General features: G+C 35.0%; 2 protein-coding genes across 2 annotated transcripts in view; one reads left to right on the top strand and one right to left on the bottom strand.

Moving 5' to 3' along the window:
• The window catches only part of dnajc13 (DnaJ heat shock protein family (Hsp40) member C13), a 39,622-nt gene extending 34,728 nt beyond the window's left edge, over positions 1-4,894 (bottom strand). Inside the window, 2 exon segments of the mRNA XM_028434221.1 lie at positions 722-802; positions 4,562-4,894. Of these exon segments, the coding sequence (XP_028290022.1) occupies positions 722-789 (68 nt within the window). The 5' untranslated portion in view covers positions 790-802; positions 4,562-4,894.
• Positions 4,895-9,463: 4,569 nt separating this feature from the next.
• lztfl1 (leucine zipper transcription factor-like 1) lies at positions 9,464-25,712 on the top strand. The gene is given in 13 exon segments (XM_028434559.1): positions 9,464-9,721; positions 11,840-11,964; positions 14,114-14,308; positions 17,281-17,331; positions 19,170-19,176; positions 20,576-20,647; positions 20,750-20,815; positions 21,784-21,861; positions 22,092-22,218; positions 22,221-22,270; positions 23,204-23,275; positions 23,277-23,296; positions 23,973-25,712. Coding segments are annotated over 13 exon segments (885 nt in total). The 5' UTR covers positions 9,464-9,718; the 3' UTR covers positions 23,992-25,712.
• The last annotated feature ends 858 nt before the right edge of the window (positions 25,713-26,570 follow it).

Raw genomic sequence — 26,570 nt, forward strand, 5'->3', positions numbered from 1 at the left:
TGCATTTCACTTAGTTTGCAGCGTCTCTCAAGTGTCTGCTACTGCGCTCCGCTCTCACTCAACTTCCCTCCATGTGTAAAGGCACGAGGAAACTTCCTCTGTGTTAACGGCTGACTGTATGAGACAGAGTACAGATGTCCGTTTGTCCTCTTTAAGACTCTTTCAGTTATGATTGTTAGAAGTAGTGGGAGACGTTTGAGGAACCAGTGCATGTATTACTCTTCCGTAACACCACAAACTCACTGTGTTCAAAGCTGTTCTACAGATTCACAAGGAGCTCCATTTACACACCTCTCACATGGCCCATGCTACTTCTGTCTTAAAGGGGCCCCGTACTGAATGGGTCAGTACTCTAAAAATTGCTTTCAGCAACTCAAACCTGCCCTGAAAGAAGCCACACTTCAGAAGAGAAAACTGAAAATGTTGATATTGTGCCGCTGGTGATTCATTTTATTTTTTTTCATTCGAACAAGTTAAAAGAAAAAAAATATATAAAAGGAAAAATCTAAAATACAAAGTGCCCTCGCAAAAAATTAGACAACCTAACAACAACATAGATAATACCTTGTTTGAAAAGCATGCAGTATCAAGTAAAAAATAAATAAATAAATGTGTGTGGCCTTTTTATTTGGTCCAGTATCATTTTTCTTGTAAAACCGTATTGAGAGAAAAATATTGAGTTAATATGAACTTAAGGGAACAATAAAAACATTAGTCTTACTTTCCCCTCCAAGAGTGCTTGGTGGTGTAGAAGCAAGCAAGGTCTTTGTTTTCTTTGACGACATTCATCTTTTCACAGGACCTACAAAAGAGAAACCAAATAGCATCAGTGGAATGAATGAATAACAGGAAAATGAAACGTAAAAAAAAAAAAGCTGAATAATTTGGTGTATCAGCTTCAACATTGGTAGAATATTAAGTTGCATTTTTCTGAGCAGGTTCAAGTAGCACACTTAGACCTAAAGAAAAACAGTTCACACACCCATTCAACATTTTTCAGCTATAAGTGAAACACTCCCACGACACTCAGTCTTGTGTAGAGTTAGTGCTCTGCAAACAGTGATTATGCAGCACTAAACAAGAATGCTCATCAGACTGATGCTGATTTTTATAAGCCATGACTTTTCTGCAAGACGAGAACTGCACGACCTTACTTTGAACACTCCATTCAGGTAGAACTAAGATTAATGAAAGGTTATTTAAATAAAATCATATAATGAACCAGGGGAGTCAACATGGAGGGTCTTACTTGGGTAAAAAAAATAACAAAATCACTATGGGGACAGGAAAAGTGGTAGAAAATAATGTTATTAACCATAAGGTTGGGTTTCCCAAATGTTGTTGAATCATCTTGCCATGTATGTTACATAAATATATGAATGAATTTGAAGGTTCTTAGAGGATCCATTATGTGCAGATTAGAAAGCTGGCCTATCCGATAGACTGCTACTAGGAGCTGTGGCTACAGATGTAGCTTATACCCATCCGTATGACTAAGATAATAGGTTTTGTCTTTTTGGTATAAAACATGCTGACTGAAAAAAAAAAAAAAAACCAAGCTGTTATTACAAATATTTTTTTTCTTCAGAATTTTGAGTGTTTGTTTCATGTCAAAAACATAGTGAAAAGCTTAAGACAAAGTTTTAGAATTGGTCTAGCACAAAAATCTAAAACTGTTTTAATCAGCACATGTACTAAACACATATGTAGTGAGTTGTCCAATAATTAAATAATGATAAGTATTCAGCAGGCATTGAGAATACTGTACATGTTTGTCCATCAACATTATTTTTAAAATATTTACTAATCTTTTTGGCTTTTGCATTGTCTTTAACAAAAAACAAATAAATAAAGAACGCCAAGTCAGCATTACCTTAAGCACAAGAGTGGATTTGGATTTGTTCTTAGACTGAAGATAGCAAACAACACAAACCAATAACACATGAGTCCTAAGTTGTTGTCAAAACGTGGATGTTGCTTGTATCAGTGGGTAAAGAGCAATTCTAATCCTACCAGACAGAAGCTTATGATAAAGCACGGGTTTTAAACTACTGGCTGCTGAACAAACAATGACTATTTGAGGATTAGCAATGGAAAAAGTGCAATAAATAAATGAAATAAAAATCGCAGGGAAAATGATGTTTGGCCAAGCTTCTAAATAATAGCATAAGGATAAAGACGAGGTACAGATTTTGACTCCCTACTTGTCCTTGGTGCAGTGTTTGCCTGGCGATTGCACTGGGAAAGAGGGAATCTGTGTCAGCACTCTGCCAGGATCCTGGAAAAGCCTGACTTCAGTTTTCCTTCCTCTCTACATACAACGACCAAATGAAATAAAGAACTAAACATGTGCAGAAAAAAAAACCTACTTCTGTAAAAAGAAAAATAAACTATTAATAGTAATACAAATAATGAGTGTAACATTTATTATTATTATTTTTGCCTGCTATCAAACTGATTAGTAGATGAAACCAGTACATTTAGATGGCGTGCAGGCTCAAAGCAAATATTTTCTGCACCATACTGTTCAAAACAGATCTCACAAACTTCAAACCAATAATTGTTATATTAACCACTAGGTCAGATTATATAAAACAAGATTAAATAACACAGGAAATCAGAACAGCTGAAACAAGAAGACAGTCATCAACATCCCCCATCAGATTGGTGTCATAACTCACAACCTTTTTCTAAATGTCCTAAATCTAAAAACTTAAATGTATACATAATAAAACATTATCACATCAGAATATAAATTGGACTAACTATCTTAAACGTTTTCTAAGAAAAGCTGTCCCCTTTGAAGATACCTCGAACAGAGTAAAAAGAACGGCACAAGGACAATAACTCCAGAAAAAATATTTGTGCACTTCTCATTTTCGAACTCATCAAGGTATTGATAATCCTGAAGCCACACACCGATTTTGGTTATCCTATCTTAAACAGTTTCTGAGGAAAGCTGTCCCCTTTGAAGATACCACGAACAGAGTAAAAAAAAAACAGAAAAGGGCAATAACTCGAAAAAAAATATAGCGCTTCTTATTTTTGAACTCCATCAAGGTATTGATACCTGAAGCCACATATCAAATGGTGGTTATCCCATCTTAACAGTTTCTGAGGAAAGCTGTCCCCTTTAACTCCGACGCACGGATGGAGCTCCAACCTATCTCCCTCCCTTCCACACTTTGAAGCGGGGAATAATAAAGTGTCAACTGCACACATCAGCTACAGTGCTGCCTCAGGTATTGCATCACAAAAATTAGGTCTGCTAGCTATTAATTGGATGGATTTGGGGTTTTACCTGTGCACAATGCATACTAAATAAAAAAGTTTACACCATCACGTCAAAATGGTGAACAGATCAGCAGTTTTCTTTAAAGAAGCCCCTGTTAATTAAAAAACTGCTCGAGTAGTTTGGGTACAAGGGTCGATCTATCATGTGTCACAGTCATTACGTAATGAATATATAGCCCTCACCAATATTTAACTCCCCAGCTAAGTTTAGCATCATTCCACAACTTTATACTATTCAATATTACAGGGTTGACAACACACTAAATCTGCCTAAGTTCTAGATCAACATAGTTAATAGAATTATGCTGAAAATGAAAAATCAACTGAGTCGAGCACTGTACTGGTTAGGATCGAGGAACTCCAGTTCATGACTTCAGGCTATCAAGCGCTTTTCTTAATTCAAACAACTCTCAAACAAAACAAACATAGCTTTTTTGTTTATTAATCCAAGAACTATTATGAATACACAAAAGCACGAATGATTAATTGGGCCGATCTTAGCGCTCACCGATTACTCAAATCGGTCTACAGCAGGCCTATAAAATATAACTAAAAAACCATAAAGAAACCTGGACAAAAATAGCATCAAGTGAATCACTGTCTTCCTTGTCTGGCGAAGAAATCACAGTTAAAAAAAAAAGAAATTCTTCAAGAAACTTTTGTGTTCTGGTGCCATCTTTGCATTCTTCTATGGGACTCTAAATCCCACAATGCAATGGGCGAAACTGAAGTTTTAATTCACATAGCTGTTTGTCAACAAACCGATTGTTTATGAATTAGTCACATACAATATTTCGGCGGCAATTTCAACCTAGGTGAATAAATTGTCCAGTTTTTCAGAAGAAATAAATTTGAATGTAATGATCGATGATTCGTACACTATACATTTAACAGTAATATATGTATGTGTTACGTTTGTTATTGTCCCTAGCAGCTTTAAATCTTTTGACATATAACAAATTAAAGCTCCAGAAATTACTAGTTTTATTGTAAAAACTAAAATATACTGGTTTGCATTAGATATAAGAGAGCTCTATAAATAATCCAATAACTAATGGTAATGGGTGGCTCAGGCAGAAGATGTTCACTGGACCTGTCAAAAAATAAATCCATGTCCACCAGTATTGACGTTTCCTCCTGATCAGTGCAGTTAGCCACATCTGTGCTTCACTGCAGCAGCCAGGCCTTAGCGCTGGAACAGTGTGCATAAATCAACAACCACAGCAACACACGTTCTGCTAAACATAAAGAGAGGAGGAACACAAACCTGCACACTTCAGCGTCAGATGTACGGGACTGTACCAGGCCAGGGTTAGCAACAGGCTAAGCTGCTAACTCACGCCGCACGGCTGAACTAGCTCGTCGCATTAGCTGTAAGGTCCACTCAAGCAAACATGGAAAGGAACAAAGTGGCAGCAGCACACGGAGACTTTTACCTCCAACTGTGTTATCGGGTGATACTCGTGCCAGTCCCTGAACCCCCCACCCTCCTCCAAGTGCTGGCCGGGTGCCTCTCGGTTCTCCCACAGTGATGCTGAAGGTGCTCAGCTGCGCCGTTCTTCTTCCCCCGACAGAACTCAGGACGCTGCCATATTCCTCATACAGGGAAATCGCTGCTGCGCATGCGCGGGGCCTGCCTGTCATGCGGCTGTCAGCTGATTGGGTTTGTCAGGAAGTGGATTGGCTGAGGGAGCTAACGTGACGTCCAAAATCTACAACACCGTTTTCTAAATAAAGGTTTTTAAAAGACATTTAACACTTTTTTTAAGGTTTTACTCTATGTGTAATATTGTTCAAAACATTCCCCTAATCAATAGCTACAAACTAAGACAATAATATTTAGCCTTTGTTAATATTATATTCACAAATATTATATTAATATTTATAAATCAAATACTTCTAAAATTTACTAAACAAAAAACAAACGTTTTGTACATAGATCTGTCCAGCCTTCTTTAACACATTTGCCATTTAAGTAATTGATTGTACTAGGTATTTTATTTATTCGTTATTTAGTTGAGGTTTTCCTAATGAACAACTGATATTGTTGTATTTTTTTTTTTTTTTGCAGTCTTCATTTCGTGTGAAAAACAAAATGATTATAAATCCAAAATCTGAACTTTTTAAATGTTATTATAGGGTACGGGGACCAAATGCGAAAAACTGAGGATTTCGTAATTCACTTGACCGTCTGTATTTATGTTCCTTGTTTTGTTGCATAAAAATCCTAATTGTGAGTGGCAAAATATGTACCAGTGTATGTTTGTCTGAAAGTGTGCACTGTATTTTAATGCTCACACAAAATGAAAAAAAAAAAAAAAAATGTTGAGGAAAATAAATAAATATATAATAAAAATGAAAGGATTTCACTTTGTCACTTACTGAAAGTATTTTTCATGGATCCCAAAAATGTAATACTGTGGGAGACATTTTTCAAAGTAACCAAGCTTGTTTTTGTCAAAAATAAAAATAAAAATAAATAAATAAATAAACAAAAGAATGAGCTCATATGAGGCTTTATAGATATGTTGAACAAACGGTATTACACATGAATCCATGGAAGTATACTGCCTTCTATGGACCAGTTTTTTTCAATGCACCAATGAGAATTTTGAAGATCACTAATAAAACCAGCTTTTGTCTGTCCACAACTAAGTAACTTCCTCTTCCTTTATCCATATTCCTGACCTTATCTTTTATAGCTAAGGGGAGACCAACATCATATCGGTGGGCTCAAGTTTTACAATGTTTCAACTCCAAATGCTGATTAAGTTTTTGTGCTTTTATAGTCTATATGACTTCAGTGTTGCCATTATACAATGAACTACCACATGCATTTATGTGTAGTACAGTAAACATATCCACATGCATCAATACATATATGCATATGCATACATTTTTGTCATCCGTGCATAAAATACATTTTATCTGCTACATGAAAATGCATCAAATCAATCTGTTGGTTTTGTTTTTGGTTTTGTCAGGGTAGGAGATAGAATTTTACACATTGTAAGCCAGTCTTTCCCAAACTATATTGCCCCATGTACCCCTTAGCATTTATTTCTTATCGCAAGTACCCCTTAGTTCATGTTATAATTATTTATTGTGTCTGCAGGCTCGTCTAAACTCTTTCCCGTGACTCGTCCAACATTAACCTTGAATTTAGGCCTTTTTTTTCCCCTATTTATTTCTGATATTTTGCTCGTTTTAGAATTTGAACTTCCCCTTTGATGTTTTTTAAAGAGTTATGCCACAAATAATTTTTGATTGACGAGAGAAAAAAGTCTGTATGCATGTAAAAAAAAAAAAAAAAATTCCGCTAAGGTTAAAAAATAAACTGACACATTTCTGCGTACCCCCTGAGAGGTATTGAAGTACCCTAGGGTACACGTACCCCAGTTTGGGAACTACTGTTGTAAGCTATACAAATACATCATATTGAAAATATGATACATGTCAAATGAATACAAATCTAGTCACAGTTAAAGCCCATCATAACATATGGTACGGTTGCCTATCAGACAACTCTATTTAAAAATGATCCTGATGGGAGAGTTCATGCTTGGAGCTGATTGGCTTACGCCATTCAAATTAATGATGATCATTTGAATAGTACATTTCACAAAATGTATTGAGCCAAAAACTATACAACCAATGACTTTTAAGATTTCAGAATATAGCTTGAACACTTTAGATGTAAAGTCTTGAATTGAAAGTGACTCACCGCGATTGAAGGTAGAGCGGAAACATCTTGGCCTCTGATACTGACTGAAGTTACACACAAAACTTGTGAGTGGTTGTGCTGAAGGGTCACGTTATTAGACATCTGATTAGGTGACCAACCATGTGCTGCCTGTTAGTCTAATCCAGTTACGGCTAGACATGAGGAGGGGAAGATCATCTCCCCTTGCCTCAAAAATGTCAGTCAATAAATAAAAGGACTGTGCAAACAGTAGTTTTCTTCTATGTTTGATGCTTGCTTCATTAGTTTACTGAGTTTTGAATAAAGAGGAAACATCACTATGAGACATGTATTCTGGTAGCTGATATCATTAATAATATATCTGCATGGAAAGTTATTGAGTAATGCTTTTTTTTTTTTTTTTTTTTTTTTTTTTGCATCAGTTTTTGCATGAACTATTTAAATAAAGAGCCTTGAGTGGGATTACTGAGTTTATAGATCCCTGCACTTTCACCAGGGACTGAAAGATATGAAAAGTAGCAATTGTGCTTTTTCTTTTACTTTGAAATTTCCTATACAGTACTCCAAAGGCCATCTACTGTTGTACATGACACATTAACACATCCCTGAATACAGACATAGACAGTATTAACAGTTTAAACAATGTCGTAGCAAAACATGTATTATGATTTTCATACTTTTATCTCAGGAATATTAAACATTTGGCCAGAAACTGTCCTAAATATAGCAGATTGTTCTGATTAAATAGAATTACAGTGAGTTGTATTGGGACTGTATTCATTAGTAAGTTATACATATTAAAAATCTATCATATGCATGTAACAAAGCTTATTGTGGGAGTAAATAATTGAAAAATAATTAATAAACAGTTGTGACGGTTTGGTAGTTGGTGAATTGTTATTGTTGCTAGTATTGTTAATATTATTATTTTTTCTTAATTATGGTTAGGTTATTTTCTATGGGTGCCAGCCAGGTTTCCCTCCTGATGTATAGGATAAATGTATAAGTAGATAGTTAGTGTTCTATTACGTTTCATTTTGTCCGTACAGTCGGTGAGTTTTCCTTTAAAATGTCAAAACCCTCACAAGGACATGCGCTTCTAGGCATACACCCTGTTTACAGATGCCATAGAGACTGAACAAAACCAAAACACTCAGAAAATGTAGTTGTTTGCAATTATATTGAAAATAAACACAGAAAATATATTCACAGAAGTGTGTGTGATTTTTTACCCCCAATACACACAATAACGCTAGGACTCAAAAATGTCCAAAAAAAAAGTCCAGAGGAGTCAGAAGATCTCCTCCAATTTCCTTTCTCCACAGCATATGGTTAGAGTCTAGCCATTATTTATGAACATTAGGATTAAAAATGACCCACACTATATATATATATATATATATATATATATATATATATATATATATATATATATATATATATATATATATATATATATATATATATATATATATATATATCTGTCTTTTTGGGATAATTTAATTGTTTGGGCTTTGTTTGTAAATTCAAAATAATATAAGTAAATTCAAATACTTTTTAAAAACAAGGTTTCATTTCCTGCCAGAGACTGGTGTCCTGACCGGCACACTCCAATCTTGTATAAGGGAATAAAAAGATACACAACATGAATGAATGGGATATTCATACAAGTCAATACACAAAACAGAAACCACTGCTCTCTATCATGGAAAATGAAGTCAAACAATATATGAAAACCATTAAATGCTCTACTAATATGAAATCCATTAAAACGTTTTATTTATGTGTTCTTTTCAATATTTTTGTATATTGTGATACTTTGAATATTTGCCTCTGTATTTTTGTTTCCCCCTGGCGGTCTTTATTGTTTTGTATTTTTGAATAAAGAGTCAATAAAGAAAAAAAAAACCCGCGAATGAATGAAGTTAACTAATAATAAAATAAAGTGTCTTTTTATGGATGTTTATTAAATGTAAGTTCTTACTTAGGGGATAATATTTTATTTTTTCTCTAAAAAAAAAGAGGGAAAAGCCATTTGTGATACATTTTCAAAGAATTGCCAGCCTTTTGAATTAGAATTTTGAATTATATATGTAATAAATATTTTTTTCAGAATACGTGAGTTGGGTTTAATTTCAAACGAGCACAAAAGGCTACAGTGAGGCAGTGCAAACAAGGGATAGGCCTCTCAAAATACATGTAAAATATAAATAAATAAATAAATAAATAAATAAATAAATAAATAAATAAATAAATAAATAAATAAATAAATAAATAAACAAATAAATGCCACAAACTGTCACTACGCTTTTCAACCACATCTGAAAAAGTCTGTAACCCATTATTTTTAAATATTTGTCAAGGTTTGACCGTATTTCGTCATTTTGACAAAATCTGTACGTGATGTTCCTGAACGCATCAGCTCTCGTAACCAAGGCAATGACGCTCTTTTCCGTTGCCAGGCACTCTTACGGCAAACTGTGGCTCCTCTATTAACAACACACTAGCAAATCGTCTAGATAATCTTATAGCTATGGTCTGACTCTCTGTTGCCTCCTGACTTAGCGATATTATTGTAGAAAGATAATTTAGGTATATTTCATACTTTCTAATCTGCTCTCTGATAGACCTCCAGTCCGAACCCAGTCTCAGTTCTTCCCTTTAGGATCAGTCTGTTGGAAAGCTAACTTGGATTTTGCTAACGCTGACTACGGAGCCATTATGGTGAGTACCGGTAACTACCACGGATATTTATTCAGACCACTTTGAGCTTAAGCATTTTATATTTTCTCCATTTTATGAACGTGGCTGACCCATTGAGGAGAGAAAGACTGGAAGCTAACGTTAGCAGCTACATACACAGCTCATGTGACGAAAGGCCTAGCTAATCAAACAGGATATCAAAATCCTGAACAAGTTAGTTGATAGCCTAGTTTATAAAGCCTTTTTTTTTTTTTTTTTTTTTTTAAAATTTCATCATATTTGAGCACATTGTTAATACGAGTAAAATAGATAATAAATAGCAAGTTATATTTAAATAATAATAATGACTATTTATAATTGTGATGATAAGAAAACAGTTTTATATATACAGTTTATCCATTAACATCAAACGTATATACATACAGTACGTACACACATATACGTATTAATTACATACACATGAATGTATATGACATGTACATAATATTAATATTATACTATTTCATGTTTATGACACACATTTCATCAATTCCATTTAGAGTGGCAATATATAAATGAACAAAAACCTTTTATTATGTTTAAGTATTAATATGTTTATACATTATATACATATTATATATTGTACTTAACAAATATGGTGAAAAAAAATCTAAATTATGACATGGAAGCATCATATAAAACCTGAAAATAGAAATTATGACAGCATGTATCTAAAAGTGAAAATGCTGAAAATATTATTATCATACAAAATAATGATATGCAGAGTGAAAAAGTTGTAAAATCTTTAGGTAGTGGAAAATGTCATAGTTTAAGAGTCCAATCTATCTATCTTCTATACTTGAACTACTTAGGGGCCATGTGGTGTTGTAACTGAGAGATGTAAAGTAAACACACTCAAACATGCAAACATGTGTCAAACTCAAGGCCCGGGGGCCATATCCGGCCCCTTTAGAGCATCAAATTGGGCCCTCTCGAGAGAGTGAAAAATGATAGAAAAAAACATGAAATGTTGTAAATCACTAACTAATTCAGTATCTCAATCCCCTTCAAATACAAAAAAAAATCAATTCAAATCCACAATATTTTGCAGAGCTCAGATCTTATATCACATGACGGCAGTCATTTTTTATCTCAAAATTGTTGAACGAACTCTCAGTTTTTCCAAAATCTGGCAAATTTCCCTCAAATCATTTACAAAATTTCCCCAAAATCAGGGAAATTTAAGTGAAGATCCTGCAGGGACCAATATACTCACATACCGTTACGTTATCATTTATATAATGAAAAATCTGTGGCCCACTTCAGGTCAAACTGGTCCATATTTGAACTAAAATGAGTTTGACGTCCCTGCTTCAGTGCAATCAAAACATCAGACTTAATGATTTAAAAATGTTACGCATCCAAAAAAAAAAAAGAACAAAGAAAAGGTGAAACATTTTTACATTGTGATGATTCAAAAAGGCCAAGAATTGTTGAAACAATGCTTTAATTCAGGTCAAATATGGTTCACAAAGAAAGACATGTGGAAGTGAAAAATATGTAAATACTTACACCTTTAGGCATATGAAGTCTATCAAAATGTGTTTTATGGATCAATGTTTCTCAAATGGGGGTACGTGTACCCCTAGGGGTGCGTGGTGGTGCTACAAGGGGTACTTGAGAGAGTGGGAAATTAACAAATAAAATCATTATAAATATGGGGTTTTATTGTGCGTATTTTTAGTTAAAAATGATGATCATAATAATAATGATGGAAATGATGTTGATTAGAACATGAACTGAAAATACAAAGGCCAGTCGTGGTCCCACACCAAGACGGAGATGAACGGAAATGATGAAAACTATAGAAATACATTTATTTAGGAAGCACTAAATACGTTTTTTTTTCCCACTTATTTACAAAATGAGATAATTTAATCATTATAGTTGTTTTTACATAGTATTCTGAGGGAAATGTTGCTATATAAAAGTGATTTTATACAAGAGAACCGTACGTTTTTAGAGTTAATACTAATTCAGTCAGTTTTCATTCGAGTAATATTGAACCTTTTTCTTTCAGTGGTTTGATGCAATGTATGAGTACTAGTAGTAGTCAAATGAGTGACAGACTTATTCTGTATATTTATCTTCCTGGTGAAGGCTGAATTGGGGTTCAGTGATCACCATGAGAATGAAGTCATCAACTACATGAGATTTGCTCGTTCAAAAAGAGTCATGAGTCTCAAGACTATTGACTCGTGCTTCGAGGAGCTCAAAGAAAGCAGGTAAGATGTCATTTCTTTTTTAATGGCATGCTGTGTGTGTGTGGGTGTGTGTGTGGGGGGGAGTGTGTGCGTGCGTTTGTGCCAATCCATTGATGTTGTATAATAACAGTGGTGTGCACTGATGACTTTTTTCCACTAGGGGTGTAAATCGCCTTTTTCGATTTCATTCTGTGTTTGATATCGGACAATATTTTGAACCCATTTACCACTGTCTGTTTTTTTTTTCACATTAAAGAATAAAAACTAGGGATGTCCCAATACAACGTTTTTATTTCCGATATGATACCGATATTGCGGCCTTGCGTATCGGCCAATACCGATATTGATCTGATATCAGCATGAATTATATTATTATTTTTTATTTTTTTTCTAATAAAAAAATAACAATGACTTATTTTGTAGTGTGGAATGTTAGAAAAGTATTGATCAAGTGATGTTACTCAATCAGAGAACAATAGGTATGAGAAAAACTGACCCATTTATTATTAACCAATTTTAACCTTCAACATAATATCTACAGTATTCTACAATTGAATTAAATAAATAAAAAATGAATTTGGGGAAGAAAAAAAAAATCCAAAATAGGGAAATTTGAATCCGATATTCGTTTTCAGGTTATTATCGGACCGATATCCGTAACCGATATCGGATTGGGACACCCCTATTAAAAACACAATCTTGATACATTTTGAGAATTTTGTTACCTGACTGTTTAAGGCACACGTGTCAAACTCAAGGCCCGGGGGCCAAATCCGGCCCTAGAGCATCATATTTGGCCAGCAAACAGAAAGCAAAAAAAAATAAATAAGAGAAACCATAAATCATTTTGTAAATCAGCAACTAATTCAGTTTTATAATAAGTTAAAATTAATACACAAATTCAATGAAACTCCACAATATTAGCAGGGCTCACATTTTCCCCACGCTTTTATCACGTGATGGAAGTCAAACGTTTTCCAAAATCCAGCATTTTTCTTCAATTTCTTTCACAAAATTTCCCCAAATTAAATAAGGTTATATATAAAGTTTTTCTTAAAACAACAACTGATCAATTTAGGAGACACAACACTGCGTTCTGATGGAACAATGTCGTCAAGCGTTAAGGGGACTTTCAAAATAAAAGCAGCAGGCCGAATGGTGATTGATATCATTGTTTACCTCAGATCGATTTGACTAAATCATTGATCAAACAGTCGATTAATCGATCCAGATTGATCAATCTTTACACCCCTAGTTTCCACATGGTTGTTTTAGATTAGATTAGATTTCCTTTATATTATCCCAGAGTGGGGAAATTCACATGTTACAGCAGCCAAGACATAAAAAGGAAGCAAAACAGAAAGCTAAATACAAACACAGAAAGGCAAACATAAAATGAACATTAAAAATAAAACAAGTAATAAAAAATAAAATAGATAATAGATATTGGTCGAGATAACTTTAGTTTAGGGAAAACCTATTAACCAGTAATTAGTGGCTTATTAGCATGCAAATTACTTAATTAGTCGTTATTAAGTACTTATTAATGCCTTATTCTGCATGGCCTTAATATACAACCAGTAAGCCATTAACTAAGAGTTTTCCCTCAATAACCTCAGAATTATTACTTATTATTAATAAGTAATTAAGTTGTTGTATATGAATTACAATCTCAAGCTGTAACTGGGGTTTTACAAAGAGTATGAGTGATATTGCACATTAGTAAAGCTATGGAGGAACATAATAATTTACAGCAGCGATTCTCAACTGGTGGGTCGGGACCCAAAACTGGGTCGCGGGCCTGTACTGAGTGGGTCACGGACAGCTGGTCAAAAATAAATGAAGACTTAATGTCTTCTATGTTGGACATGTCTTTGATTTGACAGGCATGTTGTGAAATGCGTTTTGCACAGGAAAATACAGTATTTATGTTTTAAAAAAGACTATATGTGTGTTTTCAAAAACTAAATTTGGTTTTTGAATTCTAAAAAGAAAAGTGGGTCGTGATTTAATAATCGTGGTAAAATGCGGGTCCCAGGGTGAGACCAGTTGAGAACCCCTGATTTACAGATGAGAAAAAAAAAGGCTATGCTAGTGTTGTACATTCTGATGACGGACGGGAGGAATGAGCTGCTTTTTTACAACCGCTGTGGGTATGTTTCCTCCTAAGGTTGGTGGAGGAGACGTTCACAGTGGATGAAGTGAGGGAGATGCTGGACGGGCTGCAGGTGGTGGTCCGCGGTGAGGTGGAGATGGAGCTCATTAACACGGCTCACACCAACGTGCTGCTGCTCCGACAGCTCTTCTCCCAGGCTGAGAAGTTTTACCTCCGTCTGCAGAGCGACATCTCAGAGCTGGAGAACAGGTGAGCAATTAAAAAATGGCAAAACTCGACTTTCTACAAGGGAGAATACAAACTTTTTTTTTTTTTTATCAAAGCACTTTTTGGATCAGCTGTTTCTTTTAATTTTGTACGGATCACTTTCTGTTTTATTTTTCGAAACCTGCTTTTATTCCTCTGAATAACTTGGGCGGGACGATTTTGGAATACAATCTAATTGCGATTTTTTTTTCTTCCTCAATATTGCTTTCGCGATTTAATTTGCAATTATTTTTTCACGGGACTCTTGTCATGTATTTTTCAATAAACACAAGCAATAAATCAATCTGTTTCATAATAAACAATTTCAGATTTATTTAAAACTTTAAAAAAATATAAAATATACATTTTAAAGCACAGATTACAACAATAAAGCAAACAAATCTGTGGCTTTACCTCTTCAACATACTTCTTAAATTCTCTGAACTTAACAGGACAGTACAAGACAGGACAAAAATAAATAAATAAATAAATAAAATAAAATTGCAGCCTTTGCGATTAGAAAATTGTGTTTTATGATATTGTGATAATATCACAAATGTAAATAATTCTCCAACTCTACTATGAACCCATTGTTGCACTTTGAGATTTGTTTTAAATGTAAAGTGCATTATAAATACTATTATTGTTATAATTATTGTTGTTGTTATTATTAGTATTGCTATTGTTCTTCTTCTTCTTCTTCTTCTTCTTCTTCTTCTTCTTCTTCTTCTTCTTCTTCTTCTTCTTCTTCTTCTTCTTCTTCTTCTTCTTTCTTTTCTTCTTCTTCTTCTTCTTCTTCTTTCTTCTTCTTCTTTCTTTCGTCTTCTTCTTCTTCTTCTTCTTCTTCTTCTTCTTCTTCTTCTTCTTCTTCTTCTTCTTCTTCTTCTTCTTCTTCTTCTTCTTCTTGTTATTATATGCAGTGTATCCAATCAAACCTGCTGGTAATTGTAAAAAATTACAGCATAGACATTACAATTTTTAAAACTCTTGTTTCTTATCTGCACACAGGGAGTTTTACTGTTTTTTATGAGTAACAGACATGATACAAAACCAGATAGAAGAACTGAACAGCAGATGGCAGCAAAACACCATTGATCGTAAACTATTGAACCTGTTTTTTATTTTTTAAAAACTATGCATTTAATATATTTACAACCTTGTTCCTTAATTGCTCCCTCTTGACTTTATATTAATACGGAGTAGTTCAATCTCAGGTAGGCCACAGATTTGATGCTGGAAAACCAGTAATTTCAACATTTTTGTGCCCTATTTGCACTTCTATGTATCTATAAGATACAAAATATGTAAGAAACGGACAATATCCAAGCAATAGGTGACAGATATCAGTCCCAACAGGAAATTCACTTTGAGTTTTCTTGATTTTTGTGACCAATTTTGCTGTAATTAAAGGAAATATTCTATCATAATTTGAGGATTTTGTAAGAACTTTTAGTTTTTTCATCTGTTTAACATGAAAAATGACTGCAATCATGCTATAATTTAAGCACCAAGGAAAATTGTGTGCCTCTGCAAATATTGTTGAGTTCAATTTACACAGTGATTCATGTTTTCTCATGTCATTTTGACTTTTTTGGTTTTTTGACACTGAAAGGGAAAAAGCTGTAATGTACTGTATGTTGTTATTTATAGGTTATTAATCCATTGCTTCACTGGTCCGAGCACACCTGGGATTAAAGTGGGACAAACGGTTAATTAACTAAAACAACCCCCATGCTACAGGTTACACTCTTCTTTCATCAGGGGACGGATCTCAAATGTGTTTTTTTTTTTTTTTGGGGGAGGGGGGGGGGGGGGGGGGGGGGGGGGGGGGGGGGGGGGGGGGGGGTGGGGGGTGTGGGGGGGTGGGGGGGGGGGGGGTCAGATGCATCAGAATTGTGCAATCAGCAAACCTGATGGCAGTGTTAGAATAAGGTAGTTTTTTCAGTTGTGGTTGTGAAGGTGTTGGGGGGCCGTGGGGGGCCCCAGTGTTCAGAGGAAGTAAAGAAGACACTATAGTGCTACACCTGTGCTACATGTGGTCTGTCTTTAGAGTAATTGAGGATGCACCTGCACAGGGAGGGGGATAGGCTGCTCATTTCCGTCTAGAAATAGTAAACAACTTAAGGTCCCATTGTAGTCAAAGAGTGGGTTCGTGTTACACTATGATTCAAGTCTTAAAGATAAATCTGTGTCAGAATGTTTCTGCTTTTGACTATTTACAATGTGCACATTGTCCCTGCATTCTAGACCAACTGATGTCTTCAAGTAAAACTCATTATAATTTTTATTTATTAAGCCAGAGTAGACATAATATATTCTCATTTTCTCTGTTGCAGTAAATGTAAAATGTATTGCTATTTGCTAACCTGAAATTTTCACACACGATTAAAAGAAAAATGGTTCATAATGCATTGTCACACTGCTGCTGTGTACATTGTTGCATAGTCACAGACTATGTTTACTAGGGCTGTGCAATTAATTGAAATTCGATTACGATTTTCAATAATACTCCCAACGGTTACAAAAATAACATAATCGTGATAAAAAGATTATATCTATATATTTTTTTCTTTTTATTCACTTGTTTTATTTAACAAATAACATAAAAACATATGTAAACGCTTGGTAAACAACCAAGGCAAGTCAAATGATCTCGTATGGGAACACGTTGGGTTTGATGTTAAAGACGTATAGAGCAAAGACACATCACATGCAAGAACTGATTTTTTGGTTTTTTTTGGGTGCAAAAGTGAACATTTTTGATTTTAGGTTTTGATGGATTTTATTCACGTTTAAAGAATATATTTTACATTGTTTTGTACAAAAAATAAATGACTTTTTTTGACAAATAATGGTTTGAATAATCGTGACTTCAGTTATGCCTAAAATAATCGTGATGATTATTTTTTTCTATAATCGAGCAGCCCTAATGTTTCCTATTATTATTGTTTTCTCTCTCTCCTCTCTTCGTGTAGGGAGCTGTTAGAGAAAGTGGCTCATTTTGAGAAGACTGATTTTAAAAACCCGTGATAAGGTGAGTTGAATGTGGCAGCTCCGTCTTTAAACACTACCATAAGTGCCGTTGTCGTTATTCTACCCACAATCCTTAGAACTGTACTTGCTTGCAGTTGAGCAGACACTTGATGCCTATTAAACCAGGCTGCATGAGATTGAGAATAACTTAAACTTTATTTTTTACAAGAAGTGATAATATTGATGAACGTGTACATGCGGATATGATGATTATTAGTGCTGATTTACATCCTCAATCTCTTAACAGGTTCACCTAACTGATCACATTATGTATTATGGCTATAAAGGAAAAACAAAAATGGATGAAAATGTTTCAAAAAGACCATGTTCAGAAGGGAAAAAAGTTGTAAATATTATTAATAATAGTAAAATACTAGGGGTGTGCATTGCCTGGTATCTGGCGATACCATTCGTATCCTGATACATACAGTAGGTCACGATACGACATATCCCGATATTAAAGTATAAGGCGATTATTGCGATTTTTATATATATATTTATATATAAGAAACAACTAATCTGTAATAAAAAAATAACATACAATCTGCCTGTGGCTTTTAAACCAACTTTGACTTTAGTGCAACATGACTTTAGTGCATCTTAACTGAGGTATATGCCTAGAACAACAAATAAATGCAGAAAGTTCGTATTTTTTTTAGATTTTATTGAAAAAACACAAGCTGGTCAACACGCCCAGGTTTCAGAACACTTCTTTGTGCAGTTACAATGTCTCCTGCAGTGGAAAAGACTTTCCTGGTTAAAAAAAAAAAAAATCGACGCAACATCGCGATAAATCGGCGAATCGATTTTTTTCCCCGACACCCCTAGTAAATACCATCAATCAGCTTCAAGTAGCTTACACAAGGTAGGGTACACCCTAAAAAGATTAACAGTCCATTGTAGGACGGGTTGGGGTCAATTACATTTTTCAATTACAATTACGTCTTCCATTATCCATGTTTAATTGCAGGTCAATTCCGATAACAATGACCAGATTTTTTTCCAATTCAACAAAAATCACAATTATTTTGTTTTTCCCCTGAAAGTCAACTACAATTACGTGCTCAATTACTGTAGTGCAATTAAAATTAATGAACCTTTAATAAATAACCTCATACAACTTTTAGTTCTTCGTGTTAGCTTTCTGTTTCCATCTATTATGATGATAATGGCTCCGTTTTGACCCATGTCTTTAATTAGCTGTAAAAAACATAAAAAAAATATTATGTATTATCAAATTAGTTTTTCATTTCTTGGTTACCTTGTTTAGCTTCTTATCCATGTATCCATATACTGTATCCAGATTGTGTCAGTAAGTCTACTTGATTTAAAATTATTTTAAAATGATAAAATGATCCTCAAGAAAACTCACAGGTATTGAAAAGTTGATCTGAAACACATTTTAATAATTATTAACTACATATGCATTTGCATTTAATGAAATTGTAAATTATAGTTTTTTATAGAATTTCTATGCCAATTACCATGACAAAGTCAATGATCTGAACTCAATTACAATTAAATCATGATTACAACAGCACCAGATTGTTTTTAATTACGTCATGCTTGTAATAAATGATAAATTATGCGATTACAATTATAATCGACCCCAACCCTGATTGTAGGTGTAACACACAAGGGTCTGATTTACTAAGATCCTAAATAAAGATTGCTGCATGTGCAACGCATTTTGTTCAGCTGTTGTCGATGATTTACAAGGAGTCCAGGATAGTTTTGGACAAATGACAACAGGTGCAATAGTGGTGGAGACTGCCCTATTTAAACAAGGCTTTTATGCACATTATGGTGTTCAACATGGAGAATGTGGGAGAAGCAGAGTGGCTGCAAATGCAAAAGGGAAAAGGAAATGAAGCCATTTAATTTGAGGTGTTAATAAAATAGTTTGGGAAAAACATATTCTTGATGTATAGAAAACAAATGTGAATAAAAGCAGGAGAACACAATATGGTAGGTTATCTGAGAAAGTGCTCACTGCTGAGTGGAAAACAACAACATCTGATGAAGACAAGAATATTTAAAGAGGAAAGACAAAGTAAAAAAAAAAAAATTTAGTTGAGAATAAATGTTTAAATGACTTTTGATTTATTGGAAAGAGGAAAAAAAAAAAAGTTAAATTTTCTCCATCACCTTTCCATTTACCTACACTAGTACAGTGCCCATCGGAAGTATGTATTCATGTGGGAGCTTAAGTAGAGTTGTGAATTATGGCCAAATGAGTATGTGTTTGAAGGTTGGATGTATAAAGAAGGTGTACATACTCTGTACTCTGTAGTGTTACAAATGGTATATTGTATTTGCGGGTGCAAAGTAAAATAGCGTGTGCAATTTTTCCTGGTTTAATTCTATGGGACATGCTCTTGAATAAATGTGTTGTTTTTTTAAACTAATTTTTATATATATATTTTGTTTGGTGTATTTTTCTGTAATGTATGTTTTTTAGAATCATTATGTATGTTTTTGTATCTTTGAGTTGTGTTTTTGTGCATTTTTGTATAATTAATGGTTTTTTTGTTGACATTGTAGTGTGATTCTGGAGTCATTATGTGTATTTTTGTATCTTTAAGTTGTGTTTTTGTGCATTTTTGTATAATTACTGTTTATTGTTGCCATTGTAGTGTGATTCTGGAGTCATTTTGTGTATTTTTGTATCTTTTTGTTGTAGTTTTGTGCATTTCTGTGTCATTTTGTGTATTTTTTGTGTACATATTAGTTTAACACACACACGCACACATTTTAGATAGATATATAGATAGATAGATAGATAGATAGATAGATAGATAGATAGATGTCCTTAACAAACCAATAACTTTACAACCATCTGTGAGTAAAGCTGTGGCTTTTAGGACCTTCCTGTCAAACGTGTTAAATACATACATATAAACTAAATTGAAGTATGTGCATCTCCTCCCTTTCCAAAGTTGTCAACTTTGATGCAGCCTGCCCTATTGCATATTCATTTGGAGGCAAAACAGACTAAAGTAAATGTGCATTTTTGACATAAATACCTCTGTGTGTCCTGTTTATAGATCAACAGCAACATGTGTGCTGTCAAGTTATTACAACATTACTCACACTAACATCCTGTGATGGGCTCTTTACACGTTGTTTTTCCTCTAACACACAAAATAGATACAGTAAAAGCGTTTTTGACGCCGCCTCACACTAAGAAGTTCAAATGCACTTATTTAAACTACAACGTGGTTCCTTCATTTGCAGATGAACCAGGAAACAAGTAAACCTAAGCTAGCACCATTGAATGAAGGAGGAATATCTGAACTTCTTCAAAAGGTAGGAAATAGAGCTTTTTACATGGATTTAATGTCACGGTTTTTAAATATATGATTGCACTTAACTTGATGTACGATTTCAGCAAATGTTATTGTTCCTTAGGAAATCTCAAGGCTACAGGAAGAAAACGGAAACTGAAATCCAGACTCCCGCACCTTAGAAAGCCAGGTACTAAATAATGTAATAAAGCACTATGGGGTGGATTAACTAAGATTTTAGATTAAGAGTGGTAAACCAGTTGCGTCTCTAAATCCTTTGGTGATGCAGTTTCCTCACCTGCTGCGAGGAATTCACTAAGATTGCAGCAGATAATTAGTGCGCGTGCAGAAGTGGTGGAGACCGCCCTATTTAAATGAGCATTTCGCACGTTTTATTTTGAATGTGGAGGGCAAAGGAGAGCCAAGTGCGCAGAAGCAAAAAATAAAATTTGAAGTAGCAGAATTGAAGGTGTTGGTAGAAGAAGTTAATAAACTCATGATTGAATACAGCAAAGATACGTCAGCGTTAGCAGGAGAAACGCCATTTGGGAGGAAAAGTAGGAAAACAGCAGTTGAAGTAAAGAGAAGTTGGCACGATATAAAGCACTATATAAGGAATATAGTTGCTTTAATAATATAATAAGATACGGCAACCGTACAAATAGCCACTGCCTAAGAAATACAAAAAGTAGTCTCAAAAGTTTATAGGATGACCCTAAGTCCAAACATGTGGAGCACAGAGCTAATGCGTGCGCTGAGGCGTGAGCTCCACACGTTCTTATTGTGGATTCGTTCATTTCAAAATGTCTACTCGAGGTCTGAAAATGCGATCCCTCGGTCGCCTTTCCTTTGCCTGCGTCGTCTCCTCACAAACATCACTGCTGCCACCACTACGCAAAAAGCTTTGATAGTTACCACCTGGTTGCATTGCGTCCACTGCATTAATTTATTTGCATCCCCTCCTCCCATTTTTTTGCACCCCGCCTACATTACATATTCATCAGAGCATAACGCGCTGATTCCCTGGGGTTTGTACCCCTTATCAGCGCGAGGAGTTTACACACGTTTTATCAACCGGAAAGCTTTAGTGAATCCACCCCTATGACTTTACAATCAGTGATTGTTTTTCTTAATCCTCTTCCTGCTTGATTTCATCAGGCCATGAGTGCACTAGATGAGAAAACGAGGGCAGAAAGAGCTCTGAAGGACCTCAGAAAGGTTCAAGATGAACAACAGGTATTTTTATTACTCTTTATTTCTCGTTTTTGAAAAAAAAAAAAAAAAGAAACTTTTAATTTTCTACTTCTGACAAACTTATCATTCACATTCATCTGCTATTGGGACCTAACGGGTATGTATCAACATAAAAGAGCTGCTTTAGTCGATCACTATTAGGCATACGTTGATGTTATGGCTTTGTTTCGGATTGGATAATAAACTTTGATTAATATTATTTGTGCTTTAAGATTGTCACTCATCAATCCCAGGAGCTAAACAGTCTGGAGGACACAGTGGCAGCTCTCAGGGAAGACTACGAAAGATCTCTCTGTGCCAACGCTGCATCCCAGAAGGATCTGCAGGAGAACTTGATCTCTGCCAACACGAGCTTTTACGAGTGCGTGAGCAGCTGGCCTTAGCCGAGAAGGTATTCACTACTCAGTGACGTTTCTTTAGAAAAAAAACAACATTGACCACATTGGTACTCACTGTTGTACTTTAATTTCATTCTTTGTCTAATCCATTTTATTATTTTCCATTCCTGACTTCATACTAGCTTTGCAGACTTTCCTAGTTTTACTTTGAGCACAAAGCACATCACACCTTGGATAGCTTGCCAGAAATTTCATAAAATAATAATTTTTTTTTCTACCATCTTTTTAACTGACAAAAACAAGACTAGGACCAAATGAAATAAAAGCAGAATGCCTAAATTGCATGATGTAAATGCAAAAAAAAATAGAAAATTAAATTCAACTATATTCATATAGCGCAAATTACAACATAGTAAATGTAAAATTCTTAAGAAAAAAACCAACAAACCAACATGAATGCGTATCAGCTACAGTGGGGATAGAAATATATAATATTAATATAAACAGAAAAAATATAAATAAAATAAAGAACTACAATGAATTAGTATGTTGCTAATTCTAAGGTTGGGGGCAACTTATTTTGAAAGGACAAGAAAAGTAATTGCCGTAACAGCCGTTAATTACAGGTTAAGTACAAATAAAATTTATTCGTATAAATTCAGCAAAGAATTTGCTGTCAAAGAGACACATTTTTTTTCTGCTGTTAAATAAGAGAAATGAACTTAAATAAATACACATGTTGATTTTTTATTCTTTATTTATTTTATATTAACAGCTGACTATTTATGCAAACATGCGTGTGTGTGTGTATATTTGCGTGTACTGTAAGTATGTGGGTTAAACTGCTCTTAACCCTTTTCAGTCAACCACAGATCAAGCACTAAAATTTGTTGGAATGAAAAAAAAAAAATGAAGAAATGATTTTGAGTTTCTGTATTTTTTAATGTTGGGATGCATGTGTGTTTGTTCACGCAGGAGTTAGATAGGAATTCCAGCAAACTGCAGCCTATCGTAACATGGAAGAGATCCTGACCAGAAGAACGAGGCACATCAAAGACCGATCAGAAAACGGTGCAGCGGTGGAGTATTTATTATATTATATATTAGTCTAATTATTATTATTATTATTCTTATTATATTCTATATATTAATACTAAAAGAAATAATTAATAATAATATAAATATAATATTCATAATATCATAATAATAATAATAATAATAACAACAACAACACCATTGTTTAGGGAAAAAATCAGAAGAGCCCTTTTTTTAGCAACTAATTTGCATTTATTACCTCTACATCAACAGATCGTAAGGTACCTATCATTTTGTAAACAATTACAATAAATTAATAATGTTCTATGTTCAATGTTCAAATCTATGTTTCTGTAGAAAAACAACAATGCTTTTACACACACTCTATGTTTTCTAAAACTTATTGAATTAAAAATTACAACTAAACCATATTTGATACTGGTCCAATGTCTCAGATTTGGGTGCTTGTTTGTTGCAAATACATTTATTATCTAATACAGATCATTTTAAAGTGAATTGATTGATTTTTGTTGTATTTACCCTTATTTACCAACAATGCAATAGTGACTGTGTACATGCAGCTCACAGAAAGTTCATAGCTATATGATGAACTTTTGTGTGTTTTTTTTTAAATAGTTTAACACGAAACATTACCTTTTAATATTTGCAGTTGTGTTGTTAATGTGTCTTATTACATGAAATTATCATCTTTTGTTTCAGGTATGAGCCCAACGAATGATTCTACCAGTATCAACTGTTTTTAACAGAATGAGACCGGACCAAAAAACACACATTCGTCCAACTTTCACAAGACAAGAGAGATGGGAACATAAACACACATGGTGGAATTGTTTAAAATAGGCAGTGGCCGTATCAATATACCGACATTCTCTCCGCCCCTCATTAGCCAGTTTAGGTCACGTGATAGGTCAGTCATTGACCAGTTTAGGTCACATGACTAATGGCACGTTCACACCAAATGCGTCCAAAGCGTCAACAGCGTCAGATTTACATAGACAATATATGTTGGACGTGCCTCTAGGAGCGTCGAGAGGTCCCGCTACGCGTTCCGGGCCTCCTGTGGGGTACGTTTTCAAGCTTTCAGATTTCAAGCTTTTATGGTGCGTCCGGCGCCTCCAGCGCGGCCGACTCGAGAGTTGGGATTGTTGAACGTTTGGAGCATATCGCGGCGTGTCCACCAATCAGGAGCTTTCTCCAACCGTGACAAATTCAGAATAATGAAAAAAAAAACACTAACCGGAGACAAATGGACAGGCGCTCTTCTGCTGGAATAGAGCGCCTGTAGTTGGTGTCCTGGTAGGAGATGCGAGCGCCGATGCATGTCAGCAGGTCATCAAACTAGGCACAGGAGAGACAGAAATAGCGCTGAAAGCAACTCTCATCCAAGCGCAGCTCTGGTGAATCAGGCGCAAATAAAGCCAAGCAACTTTCTCGATAACGTAGAGCCAATGAACGGCAGTCGGAGGCGGCATGTTCAGCAAGGGAACTCCAAACTTTATTCTCCATTCAACCACACTTTCCCTACAGCCCTCTAACGTTACAGTGCACACCAAAATACATCTGACCAGAAACACAGCCTTCTCAACATAATGTTCCCCAACATATCACAGTCACTGGGTGAATTATGAACGTAACTGATTGCCACAATATCATCCATTGTAAGAACACCACCGGCAACAGAGAAGCCCCTCCCCTAAACGTGCTCAACGCGTTTTCTTCCCACTTGTTTGGACGCACGTCCAGAGTGTCTTCGACGCTGGTGACAAGCGTACTGATTCAATGAGCGCAAGTGTCCAACTAGGGGCATGAGGCACGATTTTGACGCCCGAAACGCGTTTGGTGTGAACGTACCATAAGACTAAACCTAACCGTAAACCTAACCTTAACCCTAACCCTAAAAATTGTTGCAATATAGAGTTATAACCGAACCGTACGAATAGACACTTTCTTTAAAACAAGACCTAAAGTGGTCAGTTGTTATTGGCTTCAGAACAGACACATTTATCTGTGGTACTTCTTCAGCTTTGCGTAAAACAGCTTCTTGCTAATTTCCCTTTTTTGGCACTCTATGCAATCGGTAACACACTATTTAGAAGAGGTGCGTGCTATCTGTGACGATTGTAGCTCATACAGTTCTTATTTCATTTTTGTTCAGAATATCCAATCAAAAACTCTGAACACCTCAGTGACAATAAAAAAAACTGCATTTCAAATCAAAGCTTTAATTTGTCATGCATACTTTTAAATTGCTCTTCAACGCTAAAATAGAAATGTATGATCACTAGCAATGTTGCAAATAAATTCCTATTTTTCCCTTTATTTTAATTACTGACAGTTATTCCAAGTAATTTAATGTAGAATACTTTTTCTTCTTCACTCTTTAAATGAAATAGAGTATTTTTGTTTGTAAAATTCACTGTGTACTTTTTTGTATTGCTGTAAGAGAGATCAAAAATATTTACATGATGTTCATGAAGTAATGCTCTTGTAGAGTATGCAGCAACCCTGTATTACATTAGATGTGCAGTTGTTTGTATTGTATAAAATATGGGTAATAAAAGCTGGGACCAATATTTGGTGTGTTTTTCTAAATCTGTCACATCACCACTGAAAAGTTTAGAATGTTCCTTTAAGAGATTTGAGGTTGCTGGTATTTAGCTCTCCTCGCCGACTCACACACCTGAATAATATAATGAGTTTATGTTCTGTTATTGGTTGTGTATGGTTTTCATTTAGCCAATCAGAAGTCAGTTTGTAGCAGAGTCATTGCCACACAATGTACACTGTGATTGCCAGAGGGAGTGCGTCAGATTCAAACAGCGATATTAAAGGATGTATTGAACTCAAGTAGTTAGTGAAAACTCTACAACAATCATTGCTTTTCTTTAAGGTTAACTGTTATTTTTCCGTTTAAAGGTCACATATCATGCTATTTTTCACCCATCTCCATTTGTTCTAAGAACCACAAAACATAGTATTTGAGTTTATTTTCCCAAACGCCTGTTTTCCAGAGTTTTAGCCTCTGAAAAGTCACTTTCTGATCAACTCTACACAAACGGGCTGATTTGCGGCCAAGTTATGCATATTCATCAGTGGGCGTGCCGCCCTCCTCCCTCCTCCTCCCACTCCGTAGCCGAACTCATTCTCAATACGCACATTCGTGGGCGTGTCTGTTTACATGTCAATCACGGCAGAGAGCTTCCTGGAGGCGTGGCTTCTCCAGCTCAGTGCCCCGTCAAATTCGTCATCAAAGTAAGAACGCGTCATCATATTGGAGCGAGGTGTTTGGACTCGCCC

The sequence above is a fragment of the Gouania willdenowi genome, chromosome 20, assembly GCF_900634775.1.
Source record: "Gouania willdenowi chromosome 20, fGouWil2.1, whole genome shotgun sequence".
Lineage (NCBI taxonomy): Eukaryota > Metazoa > Chordata > Actinopteri > Blenniiformes > Gobiesocidae > Gouania > Gouania willdenowi.